We start from the raw sequence: 19,344 nt of genomic DNA on the forward strand, positions 1-19,344 counted from the left end.
CTAATTGATAGGGCCCCGTTAAAGGATATTTCTTTTTTTTTTGTCTCAGGTTAAAGGATATTTCTAATGCGGGAAGGATGAAAGTCAACAGCAGTAAACCAGGAGTGCGTCAACAAACGAATAAAAAAAAAAAGAGCAAAGTCAAGAAGACTAGGACAAAAAATGCGATGGTAGATTACCTGAGGAAGAAGGACGAATTGGGCTGGACTCGGTTTGGGCTGGAAAGGAGTAACCCTGAACCAGAGGCGGGCCAACTAATTGTTTACAGGGGGGATAAAGACCACAGAACCTTGCTAGCGGGCCTGTAGGAAGATTGGATACGGCGAACACTACTCATGGGTTTGGGTTTCAAAGTGCGGACGGCCTGATGGATGCTGGCGCCATGAATCATGATGGGTTTTTATGCCACCATAACCCTTTGTCGCACATGCAACCTTTATCAATTGAGTCTAGATCGTCGGCGTCGCCTCATGAGGACATGCAGCTTTAGCTTGCTGCCACGTGCTTACTTCCTCACTACCGTTATGGTTTTTATGGATTGTCTCATATAGAATTGCAAGAGTGTGGGGGGTTGCGCCTTTCCCCGTCTCACTGTTGACTTAAAGAAGCAGTACCAGTTCCATTTCCTTGCACTTTTAGAAACATGTCAACACAGAGAAAGAGCCATGAGACTTGCACAGAGATTGAAACTTAAGTGCTTCAACGTGGTGGAAGCCCAAGGTTTCAAAGGAGGCATCTGGTGTTTCTGGGATGAACATGTAGACTTCCGAGTGACGATGAGATCTGACCAAGTACTGCGTGGTATCTTCAATGTCGGGAAAAATACGAGTGGGGTATCACCGTGGTATATGGAACCCCAAGGTATGCCGAGCGTCGAAGGATGTGGGAGGCTCTGTGTTCAACAGGAGCGAATGTATCAGGGCCTTGGTGTGTCATCGGGAATTTTAATGCTACTCTAAGGAATGGTGAACGTATCTCAAAGGCATCCAGAGCAGGTCCAGACACCTTCCTTTGTAAATGGGTGGAAAAGTTTGGGCTAATTGACTTATTGGACCACCCTTTACATGGAATAACAAAGGATGCTTCAGTTGGCTGGATCGAGCAATTGTCAACAATGATTGGCAGCGGGTGTACGACAACGCTAAAGTAATTCATTTGCCTAAGTTTAAATTCAATCATGCCCCACTATTCTTGAAGACCAATAAGATCGCAGTGCTCCCCACGAAGAAGGACCGTCTGTTTTGTTTCTTTTTGCCATGGCCCACCCATGAGAATTTCAAGGCGTTCGTGCAAAGTGCTTGGGATCAACAAGTAGAATGGACAGATGCTGTTGGGACCTTCACAGAGAAGGTGATATGTTGGAGCAAAGAGGTTTTTGGCCATATTGGGCACCAAAAAACCCTCCTAACCAGGAAACTAAGATATCTGGAGGTTCGCATTTCACTTATGCCGGATTACGCGTCCCTAGCCCAACAACAAACTGAGACCTAGGAACGTTTAGAGGGTCTCTTGTTGCAGGAGGAACTTATGTGGCTCCAGAAGTCCCGCTGTAGCTGGTACTCACTTGGAGACAAGAACACTCAGTCCTTTCATTCAATGGCCAATAGTCGAAGAAAGAGAAACCGCATAGAGGCACTTAAACTGAACAATGGTGAATGGTCTTACGACGTCAATGCTATAATGATGGAAGGTGCGAATTATTTTTTTAATCTTTATAGTGAGGAAAGTGGGGATGACTTGCAAGTACTTTGTGCTATCCAGACATTAAACCAGTAATGAAGCAGTGGTTAGATAGTAGAGTTATAGCGCAGGATATTAAACAAGCAATATAATATTCGACATGGGCCCCCTCAAAGCACCTAGCCTGGATGGTCTAAACCCACTGTTCTTTCAGAGCCAATGGGATTCGGTAGGACAGTCCGTCGTGTCCATAGCTAGCAAAATCATGGACGAGCCAAGCCTCATTCGGAATATAAATCAGACCTCAATAGTTGTAATACCTAAGGTGGACACACTAGAAACTTTTCGGGACTTTCGACCGATCAGCTTGTGCAATGTGGTGTATAAGACTGTGACCAAGGTGTTGACAACCAGACTGAAGCAGATAATGCCCAACATCGTGTCCCCCAATCAGAGTAGTTTTGTACCAGGGAGACAAGATACAGACAATATCATCCTAGCCCAGGAGATTATCCACTCGATGTGCCAGAGAGGTAGAAAGAAGTTGTTTATGGCTCTTAAAATAGACCTTGAGAAGGCTATGATCGCCTGAAATGGAAATTCATCTTGGAATGCTTGGAGGAACTAGCTATCCCGGGGTGCATTTCTTCTCCCTCCATGCAACTGAAATGGAACGGTGAGAAAGCTAGCTTGTTCTATCCCACACGTGGTATTAGGCAAGGGGATCTACTATCACCATGCCTCTTTGTCATAGCTATGGAGCGGCTGGCTCACTTGATCCAAGCGAAGTTAACAATGACACTTGGCCTCCCTTTCGGCTCAAGAAGAAGGGGACTGCTATCTCTCATTTGTTTTTCGCCGACGATCTCTTTTTATTTGCTGAAGCTAGTTTAGATCAAGCAGGTGTTGTGAAGGCTTGCTTGGATGACTTTTGTGCTATGTCAGGAGAGAAGGTCAACGCTTTGAAGTGACGAATTTTTTTCTCTGCAAACATTAACCATATCAGAAAACGAGAGATCAGCGACTTTTTAGGCTTTACACTTACTGGTGACCTTGGTAAGTACCTGGGAACCCCACTCCACCACAAACGGGTTTCCAAGGATAGTTGCCAGTACATTATTGACAAAATGGAGAGTCGATTATCAGGTTGGAAAGCCTCCTCCCTCTCTCTCGCAGCTCGGCACACTTTGGTTGCTTCGGTGGCCTCTGCCATACCCTCATATGCCATGTAAACTAGCTCTCTTCCTGCTTCAGTATGTCAAGGCATTGAAGCGCTGTAGATCCTTCCTGTGGGGTAGTACCAACCAAGCTCGAAAACCTCACCTGGTAGCTTGGGAAGATATCTGCTGCGGAAAGGATGAAGGGGGTCTTGGTTTGCGCTCTGCGAAGAAACAGAACAAAGCTTATCTAATGAAGCTTGGGCAGAACTTAATTCGAAGATGGGAGACGCTATGGGTACGGTTCATGAGAGAGAAGTATAGGTGTGGAGATGATGTTATCCCAAAGATTAACGTGAAACGATCAGGGTCTCAGGCTTGGAAGGGGATTAAGGAGGCTTGGGCAGATGTTTCACGAGGTTTGGCTTGGAGTATAGGGGACGGAACGAAGATCAGGTTCTGGAAGGACAGATGGGTGCCTCAGCACGACTCGCTTCTATCATATGCCACTGTTCCGATCCCGGAAGAACTACACCAACGCTCTGTCAGCTCTTACACGACGAGTACAGGAAGCTGGTGCTGGGTGGAGTTACGCGGCCTCTTACCGAGCAAGGTCTTATGCGAGATTGGGAAACTGTCGGTAAGTAGTTCCAATTCACGCACAGACTGCCCAATTTGGAGGGGGACAAGTACAGGGGAATTCTCTATCAGAACGGCCTACGAGAGCCTTATCGCCCCTACGAACCGTGGCTGTGCGAGCCTTTGGAGGAAGCTGTGCAAGGTCAGGACACCTCAGAGATGTCGAATGTTCCTCTGGTTAGCAGCTAGGTGTCGTCTCCTCACTAACTCTGTACAGCATGATAGAGGATTCGCAACTAGTGATGCGTGTCCGTTATATAAGGAAGAGCGAGAGACATGCTTCCACGCATTATGTGAATGTCCAGAAGTCAGTAAGACTTGGAGGGAATTGGTCCCCCCTGACGTGCAGGAGAGTTTCTTCAGCTAGGGAGATGTGGTCAGCTGGCTTGATTGGAGCTTAACGAGTGAAAGTTGGAGACTCAAGCTGGGACCCTTACTTCGCGATCACGTGTCGCAATATCTGGCTATCTCGTAACCGACAAGTGTTCCAAGGTGAGGGCGATACCCCTTCGGTGATAAAGGCCAGAAGTCTTGCCTGCTTATCCTGGCCTAATCTAGGTATGGAGGTTCGCCAGGGAACTCGTGAGAGGGTGGTCAAGTGGCGTGCACCAAAGGAGGGATATGTGAAAGTCAATGTAGACGTGGCAAGAAACGCCATTACAGGAATGGGCACCTGTGGGGGTGTGTTCCGAGACCACAACAGCGGCTTCCTACATCGCTTTATGGCGAATTTGGGAGCCACCACCAGCACTTCAGCGGAGCTGCAAGCGATCCTTTTGGGGCTGAAGATTGCATGGGACTCGGGCTTTCGATGGGTGATTACGGAGAGCGATTGTGATGAGATTGTTTCATGGATTCTCGAAAATAGACAAGTGAATAATGAGAACGAGCTACTGCTGCAGCAATGCACCAACTGGTGAGTCGGGAAAGGGCTATTCAGATCACCACCTGCCGAAGGTATGTTAATATGGTTGCAGATTCTTTGGCCAAGCAAGCTCTGAGTGTTGCTCCGGGTTTGACGTCATTCTCCGCACCAACGGAGTCGATTGCATCACTGCTACAAAATGATGAGGGGAGCGGTTCCAACGTGACGCGTAGGACTTTAAGCATGACTTAGTTTTTCTTTTGTTGACGTTTTGCATTGCTATCAAAAACAAAAAAAAACAAAAAGAAGGACCTGACAAATTTTTTATGCATAAAAAGCGCCAGTCTCTACAAATTTTGTACATACTTAAGTGTTATTATACGTAAAATTTAGTACATACTATCATTTTTTTTTTCCTTAGTTAATCTTATTTCCGCACAATTTGATTGATATAAGCCTTTCTAAGCCCCACCTCTTGCGATAAATCTTTATGTGTGCTTACTTCTTTCTCCACTTCTCCGTCCTCTTTACAGAACTCAAAAGCAGAATAAAAATTCAAAATTAAAGCAATCAATGTCAATTGCAGACCTTTTGATGGTTTGCAAAAAAAAAAAAGGTAATCCAGATCCCTTTGAAATCTCAGATAAAAGAATTAAGCAACGTAACTTAGCATCAAATTCAATAGTTCCAAACCAGAAAAAGATCAAGGGGAAAATTAAAGCAGGAATCATTAATCAAAATCAGATGAGCGTTGGCTAGCTCATGACGAATTAAACAATTAATTAATAAAGCACAGTAAGTTGTATAACTCACCGTGACTTTCTCCAACTATAACTCAGATTCAATAGCTTCAAATTCGGAAACCACTCTGCAAAAGTTTAGTGCCAAGCTGCCAGCTAGACAGCTGCCGGAGAGCAATGAATAAGAGAATTAATGAATATTGAAGGAAAGAGGAATTTGTATTGAAGTTCATAAATCAGAAAATATGGATGAGGGTGGGATAATTGTGGTACTTACATACCGAGAAGCGATCTGATCAGGCGTTGTCTCAGCTCAAGCACTGACCTTTGTTGGAAGAGTAAAGAACCATAGAAAATGAAGAGGTCAATGTATATTGGTCCCTTCCTCATAAATAAATATTTATAGGCTTCAAATGCGAGGAGGGATCTGATGTATTTTTTGTTTCAAGGCCTTAAAAAAAAGGATTTGTGTCAATTTTGTTCTTAATTATTTATCTTATCTCTATTATCATATTCTCTTTTATCATATTTCCCCACATATTTTTTTCTTCATATATTATATGGACATATTTAAAAACAAAGATATTTTTTTAATTTATTTATTGTTTTTAACTTATCTTATATAATTGTTTCTTATTCACGAATCTTTTGAGATCAGTAATTGGAGATTTCTATGCATCTTCCATCGTCTTATTCATGAAGCCCCTTTATAAACTGGTGATAATTTCCATGCATCCTCCATCGTCTTATTCATTGCTCACCTCCATTGTGAGTACGTGAAAATTTCGACGCGTCCTCCGTCGTCTTATTCATTGACTTTCTTTATGAGTATATGGAAATTTCCACGCATCTTCTATCATCTTAGCTAGTGTGCTTCCACTATATACGGTGTCGGTCCTCATTACTGCGGAGGAGGATCGTGGTTATTGCTCCGTCAGATTATCCATGTTCGATTTATTTTGAACAACTTAATTTAATTTTCTGACTAAAGTCATTATTATTTTTCACGTTGAAAATTAAAATATATATATGATTTTATTTTTTTTAAACAAAATAATTTTGAAATGAACATTAAAACATAAAATATGACTGAGAACATCTAATTTTAATTTAAACGACTGACATGAACAAAATATGCACAATAAGAATTATTGAATGTGATGAACCCGCTCCACATGTTGTTATCTAGGTTAAATTACATTGATTTTCTATAAGTTTTTTGGTCAATTTATTTATTTTTAATATAAATATTTCTTTAATTTGTTTAGCTACGAAATTTATTTATCAGATTTTCATTAAAACCAACACAAGCTTAAACTTTAAAATATTCGGAAGACGATGCAAGTAACTTTCCTCTTCTTTTTTTTTTTTTATACAACTTAGAGTTGAAATATATAAAGTTATTTGTCATATATCAATTTCTTAATTGTTGGCCAAATAACAGTCCACAAAGAGCGCGGTGCTGTTTCTTTCCGTTGTATTTTTTTTCAAAAAAAAAAAAGAAGGAAAGAAAGAGGAATGCGCTGCCGTTAGTTAATAATAAAACAATCTATTAAATATTAATATCAACATAGTAGCGTGCAAAGCTTGTCCGCGTGTTTCCAAGCAGTTTCCTGAAGTTCGATTAGCTAAGGTCGAGCTGGGAAGCTTTTCAATGACACTGCCAAGATGATTACACGGGTCTATTTTAATTTTCAAATTAAGAAAACCTAAAAATCAATCAACTTTCTTAACTTATAAATTTAAGTATTATTTAAAGTTTAAAAAATTTAAAATTCACAGCCAATGAGTAATTATGTTTATTTGAATTTAGTGGTTGAATTATTTGAATTTATTTCAAATTTTAGCTTTAGAATATATATATGTGTGCGCGCGCATGTATGTATTAACTTGAAATATTGATAACGAAAAAATCGGTTTTACTGTATATCTCAGGTAGTTTGAGAAAAATCATGTGAATAATTAAGTTTGCTATAAATTTAAACGAATACTGCGAAGAAACTCACATGCGTCACTTTGTCTGGCATCCTCTGTTTTGTAAATGATTATTGTTTATTTTGCAGTACTTCATTTTTATTTTCACTTCTCTCTCATCTGCATCTCAAAACAAAGGGAGCTTGCAACTTGTTAGTCCTCTCTTTTTATTTTTTTGATATAAGGAGAGAACCTGTTACTAGAGCCGGAAAAACGGGCCGAGCCCGTCGGACCAACCTGTTTAGACCCTGAAATTGTGAGGGTTGAGTTTGATATTTTTCTCTTAAAATGAGAAATAAGCCCTGGAGGGCCGATGGCTTAGAAGGGCCGACCCTGGAGGGCCGCGGGCCGGCCCTTTTTAGCCCTTTTATTTTTTTTTTTAAATTTTTTTATATAATATTAATGTTATTAATTTTTTACATTGTTAATAATATTTCAAATATTTAGTTATTATTATCATTTTAAAATTAAATTTAGTTTTAGACAATAATTTATCCAATTAAATTTTTAAAAAATGAGTTAATTTGGACTTTAATAATGATTTGATTTATATTATATGCGTTAATATTTTTAAACTATATATATTTGATAATAGAATATTTTTATACTTATATAACTTGTGATTCTATAATTTGAATTAGAAATTCATGAGTTTCAACAACAATGTTTCTCACGTTAAAGTAAAATAATAGTTAGATTGCAAAATTTAAAAATAAAATTCTTATAAAAAAGAAAAACTTGATATTTTTGTTGCGAAAGAAAAACATACTTATGAAGAAAAGTAATTAATTATAGTGATGATGAAGTTTCAAAAGATTAATGATAATGTTTATTTATTGCACCATTGCATTATAGATAAAACTTTTAGATGTTGTTATCTTGTTAATGAATGTTTTAGATGTTGATGAATATTTATATATGATGATATTTTATATTTGTGACTTAATTTTATTCATATTTATGTCTTTTATTAATAATTTCATTAGTTTATTTTTATATTTTTATAAAAAAAATATGATAAATATAAAAAATAGTATTTTTTTTTAAACGGGCCAAAAGCCCGCGGGCCGGCCCTGGCCTTGTAGCTTAAGGGCCGGGCCTAGCAAATTGGAATATTTTTAAAATTTCAGTCCTGAAGGGCCGGCCCTTTTAAGCCCGCCAGTCCTGAAGGGCCAGTCCTGGAGGGCCGGGCTGGCCCTGATTCCCAGCTCTACCTGTGACTTCCCACTTGTAAGGGAGGGTCCACGTAATTGATAAGCCTCTCCAAGGCCCCTCTATTACGGTAAATTTTTTATTTATTTCTTTACTCGTCCACCTTTCCATTCTCTTAACAAAAATCAAAAGCGGAATAAAAAGCTCAAAGTTCAAACCAAGCACAATAACCTTTTAAACCATCTCCAGCAAAGAATTTTTCTTTGATATAGTTATTATAAGCTTCAAATAATACAAAAAAATTAGTTAAAACAATAAATAGGTTAAAGATATATACTTTCGTTTTTAAATGTCCTTATACTAAATAAGAAAAAGAATAAAAGGGAATGTATAGTGTAATATGATAAGAGAGTATGATAAATAATTAAAGATAAAATTAAAAAGAACACATTAAATATTAGAATAAACTCAAATTAGAGCTTATAAAATATACTACCTCCCTCTTTAAAAATCATTTGAAGCTTATAAATGGGAATAGATTGAGCAATCTACTGTCGACACTGTTAGAGATATGTCATTATGATTAATTATTTCCAAGAGGGCTGATGCTTAATAGTCCTAAAGTCCATACCTACGCGTGAACGATTGGTGTTTTCGTTGCATGCTCCCTTCCGTGACGTGGCACCGTTTCGTTGTTAGGCTGACTTCCTTTTTTTTTCGGGCGTTGACCCAAAATTGATGCTTTTTCCTTTTCCTGATCTACTCGAGCTTGTGAACTGCGATCACTCAGAAAGCACTCCTTCCATCTCAAACAGCTGGCTTTCATCTTTTCATCTCTGGTCCAAACCCGGTACAATTTACTAATTACTCGTGCTTTTCCTTATAAGGTTTTAATTAAAACATTCCCCGGATTTTCTTTGTTGGCCCTCTTCTATTTTTCCACTTGAAATTTAACTATGAGATTCATTTCTTCTAAGACGAACAGCTCAGAATCTTGTTCTCCTCCGGCTGGAAATATAATGACAAGAATACTTGCATTCAAATTCTAATTCGTTTTCCTGTCTTGCAAATCCCAACATGATTCATTTCCTTATAACCCCGACATGTCTGTTTTATTGAATGGGTTCCTTAAAATATTCGTTGATAGTATTTATGAAACTCGTAGATTGATTAATTTTTTTGCAAAAGAAAAGGTTATAGAAATTTAAAAGTAGGTGCTCAGTATCGTATCATACTATACATGTGTATTTGCGGCTGAGATACACATACGTATTCCATACATGCACATGCGTGTCCAAACACATCATAGTTAAATGAACATACAACATGTTTTGATCGTGTATCGAATTCTATACCGCGCACATATCTTCCGTAACATCTTCAGTTGAATCTTTAATCATTCCAGGAATTTGAGGTTTGGCCATGAATGGGATCAGAAACACAGTCTCTGCTCTCGGAGAGATGGGAGGTGAGCTGGTCACGCAGGTTGCATTGGAGGTATCAGGAGATACATTCAAAGACAAGCTTCGAGCTTTCACTACTGATTTGGAAGACAAATATGAGGACTTACAGCAACGAAGGCTGTTGCTACATGCCTTGAGAAAGGACCTAGAGAGGGAAGTTCAAAGATGTAGAGAGAAAGAAACCACAAGTTCTTACAGCTTGTGGATCACTAAGGCATCAGAGGTTGATGAAGAAGTGAATGATTTGGTGAGTAGATATGAAGCAGCAAAGCAAGCTTCATACGGATTTTTGCAACGACCAAGTCTGTCTTCAGAGGTGGAAGAAAAGCTTAAAGCAATTAAGGAACTAGTTGAACAGAAAAGTTATATGGTTTTTCAAGTTGACAAACCTCCAGAGCGTGTCTTAAAAGTGTTAAATGCTCCTCGTATTGCAGGTTATCCTACCCTACAAGGTGCACTGGAAAAAGTTTTGGAATTGGTCAAAAATAGTAAAATAAAAGCCATTGGAGTTCATGGACTGAAAGGGGTTAGGAAAACAGCAATAATGCAGAATTTGAACAACCATGAAGAGGCTGACAAGTTGTTTGATATTGTCATTTTTGTGGGGGTCCCGGATGATGAGATTCATCTCCAACAAAAAATTGCAAGGCGATTGAAGGTCGATGCCAAAGGGATCAATGACACTGAAGATATTGCCAGAAAAATACACAAAGAGCTGAAGAATAAGAAGTACTTGTTGATTTTGGATGGAGTGGTGGACTCTATTGATTTGAGTCAGCTGGGAATTCCAAACAATGACAATTACAGCAAGGTTGTGGTGACCGCTCAACATAAACAGGTTTGTACCTTGAATGATGCAGACAGGTTGATCAAGGTTGAGCAATTATCTCGTGATGAGGCGTGGAAGATGTTTCGAGATACTGTTGGTCCTAAAATTGATCGGCCAGACATTCCAGAGATTGCTCAACGTGTATGTGACAAGTGCTCTGGTCTTCCACTGCTAATACATAAGATAGCGCGATCTTTCAAATTGAAAGGGAGTGCTCCAAGCTGGAGGGCAGGACTGGAGGATCTTGAAGAACGATGGCCAGATTATGAAAATGAAGGCGTGAACGAGTTGTACTCATTCTTGACATTCTGCTATGACGACTTGAAAGATGAAAAGAAACAGAAATGCTTTCTGTATGCTTCATCGTACCCTGCTGATAGCAAGGTTTACAGTGATTATTTGGTGGAGTGCTTGGCGGCTCAGAATTTCCTTGGTGATATCAATGGGACAAGAAAGTATCAAAATGCACGTGATCGTGGTTATGCAATACTAGAGGACCTCACAAATGTCTCATTACTAGAGAAAGGAAAACAGATGATATATGTCAGCATGAATGATTGTATGAAACAACTTGCTTCATATATATCTTCTAAATATCCTCAGTATAGCTCTTACGTCCTGACTGGAAAGGAACTTGGGGAACCTGAAACATCAAAATCTTGGCAGAATGCGAGGTGGGTATCTTTGATTAACAGCAATTTGCAGACTTTACCAATAGACCAGGATTGTAGTATGCTTGAGACATTATTGTTGCAGAAGAATCCTGAGTTATCTAAAATTCCTGGAACATTTTTCAAGAAGCATATGAGAAACCTGGTGGTGTTAGATATGTATGGTACTGGAATTAAAAGTCTGCCATCATCTGTATCGAAGCTGACTGGTCTTAGGGGACTGTATCTCAATGATTGTGAGCGTCTAACAATGTTGAATTGTGGATTAAGATCACTTGAACGGCTTGAATTTCTTGACATTTGAGGAACCAAAGTGCCCTTCTTATCATCTGATATTGGATACTTGACCAATTTAAGGTGCTTGCGAATCCCATACATTAAAATTGTAGATCAAAGTGAAGATCCAGCTGTCAATGCTAATTACAGTGCGCTTTCAAGGCTTCAAAAATTGGAAGAATTGATAATTGAAGTGGTTTCCTATCAGGAATGGTGTAATGATGCTGCAAATGTGATGCAGCAGTTGGCCTCTCTGGAAAATCTAACCAACCTCAGGTTCAGTTTTCCCACTTCAACAACTCTTCAAAATCTTCTGACAAGGAGAGCTGGTAAACAATTCAGTTCATTCCAATTCTTCGTTGGATGTCAAAACTCTAAGCGTCCTTCAATTCTTGAATCTTTTGAGTACAGAATTTCTAGATATTTGAGATATGACAATGGCGGATGCGAGGATACTCCAGCAATTAGTGCTATACTTCCTCAAACTGATGCATTAGAATTGATCAACTGTAACCATGTCAGAGATCTGTCAAACCTTGGGACAGAAAGCTTGGAGCGTATCCGTGGTATTCTGATTGAGAAATGCAATGAAATTCATACCCTTTTACCAGGAACTGTGAATGGCACAAGAGAGGGAAGCATCCTGCCAAATCTTGAGCAACTGCACCTGATAAACTTGCGTAAGTTGAATTGTGTCTTCAGAGGTCCCTTTCATCAGGAATCCCTTTCCAAACTAAGGGCTTTGACATTGAAAGATTGCTCGTCTTTGAAATACATTTTTGGTGATGGAGCTATTCAACATTTTTCACAGCTTCATTTTCTGGAAGTTCAAAACTGTTCAGATTTTGAAGAACTTATTGCAGCGGTTGATTATGGCAGTGCCGTGCTTCCCAAATTAGAGGTGTTAGTGCTGGCTAATTTGCCGAGACTCAAATCTGTGTACATAGACCAGACCTTGCCATGGTCTTCACTTGAGGTTCTCAAAATATATCAATGCTCAAGATTGAAATCATTGCCTTTAAGCAAGGAGAGGGCAACCAACCTCAGATCCATCAAAGGTGAACCAGAATGGTGGGATGAACTGCAGTGGGCAGACAAGGAGCATTTTCAACATATATTCACCCTCAAGTGGGTGTTAGTCGTTATTCTTTGCTGTACTTGTTGATGTATGAATTGAAAGACTAGCTGTGGCTTTCTTCTGGACTCTTGTATTCCTAGTGTGGCAAAGTACTGCTGTAAAGTGTAAACTGTAATAATTACTAGTACATCGCTGTTGTAATTGGTGTTATATTATTTTACCGTACTCTTGTAATTTGTGCTGTTACATTACTGTTTCAGATGTTGATGATAAACAGCTTGTTGATGTTCTATTTTTCCTACTTCAGGTTAAACATCATGGCCAATTTATATCTATTCTCATTTTCTCACTTCAAGAATTAAAAATTCAGTCAAGCGAAAGAAATGCAGTAAATATATTGTCATTTTAATTATATTATATAAAATATTTTTTAATCCTAGCCCTTAACATGTAGTACTTTAATTTCTCTCGGGCAAATTCTTGAGGCTTACCTTTCACATTCTGTAAAACCCATGGCAGCATGCAGCCAATGACCCTCGGTTCTGACTTCCAGATGGGGTTATTGTAATTTGTAATTTTTAGAGCTTCAAAACCAAGTCAACATTGGAGAATTATGTGCAAGTGGTATTTCCTTCCAGAAAACCTGTTTCTCGTAAAGAAAACACACTACAATGCAACCATACTATTATGAACGTATTGTTTTAATGTTGCATCAAATCCCTTCGAATTCTCTTTATACTCATGTTTGTGGGCACACGTGTCTGTGTGTGGGTCATTTTGATATTCTATTGTTTAAAGAAAAAAGAAATATTCGGGACAAAAAAAAAAGAAAAATATTCGATGCACCAGGAATTTTATTTTTATTGGGGGGGGTGGGGGAGGAAAAAATTTAACGAATTTGATTTTAATAAAAAAAACCGGGAGCTGAATATTTTTAATTAATTTTTATTACCTTTTACAGCTCCTCTCTTGAAAACTTTTAACCTTGCTTGTCCAATTTTTTTCCCCAAAATCAAACATTAAAATCTCCCCTTCCCTCCCCCACCTCTCCCTTCCCCCCTTCCAAGGCTCCAACCAACACCCGGGGGGGGGGGGGTGTTGGAATTTTGTCAAAAGGAAGGCCTCGACGGTTCGAGCACACATCAAGTGTTCCTTAAAAACTCCAAAAAATTTAATCAAAAGACCAAAAAAAAAAAAACAAACAAACAAACAAAAACTCCGCGATTCCACAAAAGGCGAGCAGAAACCTTTGAACTTTCCTAACGCATAATACCAATATCTGAATGAAGAGATGCTTCAGGGCAATGAATCCTATCTAAATTTCTACTTTATCCAAAACTAAAAAAATGAGATAAATTACAATAAGTCACAAGATGAAGATATTTTCTTTTTTTTTGGGACCAAAAACAAGACGAGGATATGAATGAACAAGTTTCTATACATTTGTACATGTCCTTTAAAACAATGCATCGGAAAAGCAGGAAGGATGGTACCTTGCAAGCCCAATCAAAAGCAGCTTCGCATTTTTAATAATCTCCAAATTATCACGCCGGAATAACTTCCACCCACAAATAGCTTCTTTCCCCTTCACACAAAAAAACAGAAGGGGTCATTTTAAAGCTCCAACCAAGCACTACCAACTACCAAGTTCGAGGACTATCAATTTGCTTTCTCATCCAAATATTTGCTTTTCCTTCCTATCACTAAACCACACACCGCCAATCCCACCATACACCACAACCAACTGTCAAACATTCCTACCAATGCCAGAAATATCTCTAACACTTTGTAATGAAACGGGTTGCTCCCTTATTCTAGATAGAAGGAGGGAAACTTGCTCTGTTGCAATATCCAGTCTTTCCTTTGACTTGGCAGATTCTGTAATAAGAGCAGAAACCATGTTTTGTAATAACTGTACTCTTTCAGCGTGATCCTTAGGTGCACTGTGATAAGACTTGGCAGAAGTCATGCTGATGCGACGCCACCGTGAGGGAAGATATCTATCGGGGATCTGAAAGCAATTTCCTGTTGAAAGAACTCTAAGAGCATGCCGGCAAAGAATTCCAGAGAACTCAAACTGGTGGCAGCTGCAACTTATAATTCCTTCCCTAGGAGCCCAATATACTCTCCGACCTCCCTCAGCTTTTGTATGGTGCCTCACAAGGAAACCATCTTCCAATGGAAAAGATGCATAATGAGCCCCCAACACAAGTTGCTCCTGAAGCTTTGAAAAGGCAAAAGGAGTGAGAATTGTGGCAGCATGTGACTCCATAGGGGCTCCAGTTTTGAGGCAAATATTTTGAAGATTCTGTTGCATAGTTTGTTGTTCACCAGTTTGATCTTTGAAATCCACAGCAACAGCTACCTAATTGTGCAAGCCCAAGTGAACAATAAGATAATGTTTTACGTCTTCCAAAATATAGGATGGAACATAGTATTGAGCATAATGAACATCCAAATTTACTTCCAAAAAAGAACTATCACACAGTGAAAACAATTTAACAATTTCCAAATAGAGAGTACCTGCTCTACAAAGTGTGCAAGCCGGGTCTGTGCACTCAGAAATCGCTGAATGAAAGCATTAATTGATTTTGACTGCCCAGTTGTAGTCATTCCCGCTAAAAAATGGCTTCTCAGAAATGGCAACGCCCAAAGTGAACGTAAAGTATATAAATTAGCAATGTGCCTGCTGGCATGCAGCCCAAAAGAACTGACCATATCCCTCCAACCTAGTTCAAAGTCCTCAACTGACTCAAGATTGTAAAGTCTATAAAATTCAGCCTTCCATTCATTGTAACGTTCTCCTAGAACAGCACTAAACCAAGAGGGAAATTTTGCTACAATCATCCATATGCAGAGGGCATGTTTAGTTGCTGGCATTTCAATGGCTAATGCTTCTTTGAGACACATATTTTGGTCTGTTAATATTGTCTGCGGAGCCTTCTCATTCATAAACCCTAAGAAAGCCTTCCCAGAAGACGATGAAACAAGGAAAGCAAAAGAAAACCACCTAAGTCAATTGTAGAGCCATTGAACTTTTCAAAACTTAAACGCATCCACGACATATGAATTCCACGAATAAGGGATGAAAGAAAGAAAATCAAATTAAAGAATTTCTCATCAATTATGAAAAAGCCTTGCCCATTTTTGATGAGTGGTACCACAAGACTATAGGATACAACCTCCATTCCCTATCACAAGTCACATGCTATAAGGGGTTTCTGTTTCAAAATTTGTCATTTTGCTAATTTTAATTTTCAAGAGTAATTAATACGTTTTTTTTAAAAGAAAAAAAGAAAAAAGAAATGACCTTGTAAGATTTAAAAATTACTAAACTCATGGTTTGCTGACCCATTAATATGTTTCATTCCCAATGCATGGGAAGTTGCTTTTGGTTGAACTTTGCAATATACCAACTAATGAGGCGTGAGAGGACTAAGTGTATTGAGTGAAAATTTGGAAAACCTGTAAGGTTTTTCACCCACCAACTAATTTTTAATGATCATCTTGGTGCATGTGAGGCAGTTATATTTGACTTATGATAAGCAACGGAGGGAATACTTAAATTTACTGGGGAAAATTGGTTAAAAACAAGCATCATGCAACAAAATCAATTTTAATGTAATTGGCCAACATTATGACCATCTGGCAATCAAGTAAATCCTGGAGACCACTCTATTGATGTGTTGGCTACACTAGACCAGTTAAAAGTTTTCTCTCCTTTCATTCCTTTATTATTGCCAAGCCACAAAAGCCAATCAACAAAAACATACAAGAGATCACGAAGGAAACAGAAGCTGAGACAAACAAATACAGAAACAAAGGTGAAATCATATAGATAGGGGAAAAAACTCTTAACACTACCTTCAATGCCCAAGAATATGACCTTAAGTTTTCTTCTCGCAGAAGCACACAGCCAAAAAAGCAAGGCATTCCATAATTATTCATTCCAACCCATATACCCAACGGCATGTCGAATGCAGTCAGGCGATGTGTTGTGTCAAATACCACTGCATCACCAAACATATCATATGACTGTATTGAGGAGGCATATGACCAGGCTACATTCTCCAAACAGCTGTTTGAATCAAGTGTGAACTCAAATTTGAAATTAGGGTCTTTCTCCTTAATATTTCTGCACATTCTTAGTAAATCTATGCTTTCCTCTTCTGGTTCTAATTTCCTAAATGATTGAAGTAAATTCCTCACATCCTTTTCAGTAAAAGGCAGATATCCAGGTTCCACACACTTCTCGAGCTCCATCAGTCGCATCATTTGGTGGACAGAAATCCCAGTTTTTGCATACATCAGGATTCGACTTTTGTCAGAATCTGAAATAGTTCTGTACGCAGGAAGAAATCGAACTTGATTCGGTTCTAAAAGTTCATGATTATGGTGGTTGGCAAAACCAGTAACACGCCATTCTGGAGTACCTAATTCTGTTGTCTTGCTTATACGCATGTAAGCCTGGCATCCACATCGGGAAGATTTTCGATTTCTTTGGGGTTTACTTTCAGTTGATGTTTTGACAGGAGTGTTACCAGCACGATGGCAAACAAAATAGCGTCTAGTCAGTCCTTTTCCAACACCATCTTTTCCCTCTGTACGGTGTCGTCGAATTGAAAACCCACACCGCTTGGCAAATTCACTATAAAATTCATATGCAGCATCATGAGTGCTAAATCTTTGCCCAATATATGGAATTGAATCGTTAGCAGTCTCCAAAGAGAGCCTGGTTTCATCTGGTGATTCCTCCGTGCTGCTTGCATCATCCAAAGACAGTGATCGTTGGTCTGAGGGATCATCATAAACTACCAACATTGGGCTAGCATCCTCAGACATTATATTCCAGTTACCAACTTAAGACAACCTGCACTAAACAACACACATTAACAAATAGATACCAACATAAACAACATGAATATGACAGGTAAAAAAAATGATAGGAGTAAGTGACCGAGTCTAATCTTGTCAACCAATTAATAAAGCATCACCACACATGGAAAGTGGATGTGAGACAGGGGGGGACCTCTAAGATAAGATTTCAAACAAGTTTTTACCACTGTTGTGAAACCAAAGCAACAAGAAACAAAAATATAGGATATCAATAGTAACATCGCTTTAAAGCAAGAAAATGAAAAAAGAAGCTCAAAATGATCATGACATCTGATGGATCTTCATATTATTCGAATTATGTGCAAGGAAGAACTTCTTCCATTTCGTCTTGCACCAAAATTCACGCTATAAAAGTACAATTATACGGGCACAAAAAAAAGCCCTTACTCCACCATCATCATAGGCGGACCTATATACACTAGTGAGGCATCTGCCTCCACTGAAATCCTTGAATTATGCATAGCTGATATAATGCCCTCTTGTTGTTCCAGATACTATGACGGAGATGCCTTGGTAAGCCAATTGATTCAGGCAACTCCTCCAAGCCATTGAAGAATCACAATTAAAACTCAAGCTTATAAATTTCCAGACACAACGCAAGCCAAGTCATTTACCAAAATTGATGATAAAAATATAATATTTAGATTGGAATACATTGAGAATTTTCTAAATTGATGATAACATAGAGACTAATAAACAGAATGCCAATACACAACAAAACAATCCAGAGCATATAAGTGGCCAGTTATCAGAACGAAGAAGGCAGAAGTATAGCAGCCGATAACACCCCAATGAAGCAAAAACCACTAATCAAAGTTTAAAAAAAAAAAAATCAATCTTTATTCAAAAGCGCCAATATTCAAACGATTACACCGACCAGATTCGACGCCAAATTAGAAAATGAGAAGTTTAGAACAAAGCAAGAAACGGTGCGAGGGCGTCCACAACCAAGCAGGGAACAGACGACGCGGAAAACAGATTCAAATCTAGATTCATAGCCAGATTGAACAAATCAATCTTACCGGATAGTAGGAGTAGACAAAGCCCTAGCGTTTCAAAATTCTCCAATACTTGCCAAAGAAAAACTCAACAACCACACAAGACCGATAACGGCGGACGGCGCCCGACGGCGAGCTCGACCAAGTGCTGAATGCAACGTCGACGGAGAACAACGGATCCGCTCCTTCAAACAAGACGAGACGGTGTTTCGTTAGGGTTATAATTTTTTTTTAATTTTTTTGAATTTTTTGCATTTTTAGTTTTATTTTTACATTTTTTTTTCATTCAAGTCACTCTTCTTTCCCCTCCAATTTATAAATTACTTCTAATATATTTCACTAAAACTAAAATAAAACTTGAACTATATTAAAAGTGAAAAAAACTATATTAACTATAATTTAAAACTTAACAACTTTGTCCTCTTGAATATATATCTTTTTTTAAAAAATGGGAAAATGACAATAAAATACCTTCTGAATTCCAAAAAGACAAATAAGGGACCTGAATAAGCAAAATGACAAAGAAGGCATCAGGTACCAATATGGGATTTTGATTTTGAATTTTACAAAACACATAGTGGGATTTACAACTTTCATAGTGAGAGTTACTACTTCGTCAATGGGTTTTGCAACCTGTTTTGAAGGGCCGAGCAAGTTTTGTCTAATTTTACAAACACATAGTGGGATTTACAACTTTCATAATGAGAATTACTACTTGGCCAATGGCTTTTGCAACTTGTTTGAGGGTTAGGCAACTTTTTTGTAAAAACAATACAATTCCACGCTGAATTTTACAAAACACATAGTGGGATTTACAACTTTCATAGTGAGAGTTACTACTTTGTCAATGGGTTTTGCAACATGTTTTGAGATCAAAAATCAAAATTCCAGATTGATACCCAGTGCCCTATTTGTCATTTTGCTTA

General features: G+C 38.5%; 2 protein-coding genes across 2 annotated transcripts; one reads left to right on the top strand and one right to left on the bottom strand.

Annotated features, from left to right (window-relative positions):
* Positions 1 to 10,037: 10,037 nt before the first annotated feature.
* Positions 10,038 to 12,611, top strand: LOC114723042 (disease resistance protein RPS2). The gene is made up of 2 exons (XM_028909180.1): positions 10,038 to 11,392; positions 11,528 to 12,611. The coding sequence occupies exons 1-2, from the start codon at positions 10,038 to 10,040 to the stop codon at positions 12,609 to 12,611; spliced, it is 2,439 nt and encodes an 812-aa protein (XP_028765013.1).
* Positions 12,612 to 13,748: 1,137 nt separating this feature from the next.
* Positions 13,749 to 18,584, bottom strand: LOC114723023 (protein FAR1-RELATED SEQUENCE 11). The gene is made up of 4 exons (XM_028909164.1): positions 18,443 to 18,584; positions 16,389 to 17,394; positions 15,048 to 15,491; positions 13,749 to 14,889 (listed from the first exon to the last, which is right to left on the bottom strand). Exons 2-4 carry the CDS (start codon positions 17,364 to 17,366, stop codon positions 14,272 to 14,274), a joined length of 2,040 nt encoding a protein of 679 aa, XP_028764997.1. The 5' UTR covers positions 17,367 to 17,394; positions 18,443 to 18,584; the 3' UTR covers positions 13,749 to 14,271.
* Between the last annotated feature and the right edge of the window lie 760 nt (positions 18,585 to 19,344).

Source organism: Neltuma alba, unplaced genomic scaffold (genome assembly GCF_004799145.2).
Source record: "Neltuma alba isolate B1F8T4 unplaced genomic scaffold, ASM479914v2 tig00012118_pilon, whole genome shotgun sequence".
NCBI classification, from domain to species: Eukaryota; Viridiplantae; Streptophyta; class Magnoliopsida; order Fabales; family Fabaceae; genus Neltuma; species Neltuma alba.

Bases quoted from the DNA above. Each gene is read 5' to 3' on its own strand.
- LOC114723042 (XM_028909180.1), top strand. From the start codon at position 10,038: ATGGTTTTTCAAGTTGACAAACCTCCAGAGCGTGTCTTAAAAGTGTTA. The intron at 11,393-11,527 runs GTATCTCAATGA...GACCAATTTAAG, and splicing joins CTGACTGGTCTTAGGGGACT to GTGCTTGCGAATCCCATACA.
- LOC114723023 (XM_028909164.1), bottom strand. From the start codon at position 17,366: ATGTCTGAGGATGCTAGCCCAATGTTGGTAGTTTATGATGATCCCTCA. The intron at 15,492-16,388 runs GTAGTGTTAAGA...TCTTCTGGGAAG, and splicing joins CATATTCTTGGGCATTGAAG to GCTTTCTTAGGGTTTATGAA. The intron at 14,890-15,047 runs GTACTCTCTATT...TTGCACAATTAG, and splicing joins TTGCACACTTTGTAGAGCAG to GTAGCTGTTGCTGTGGATTT.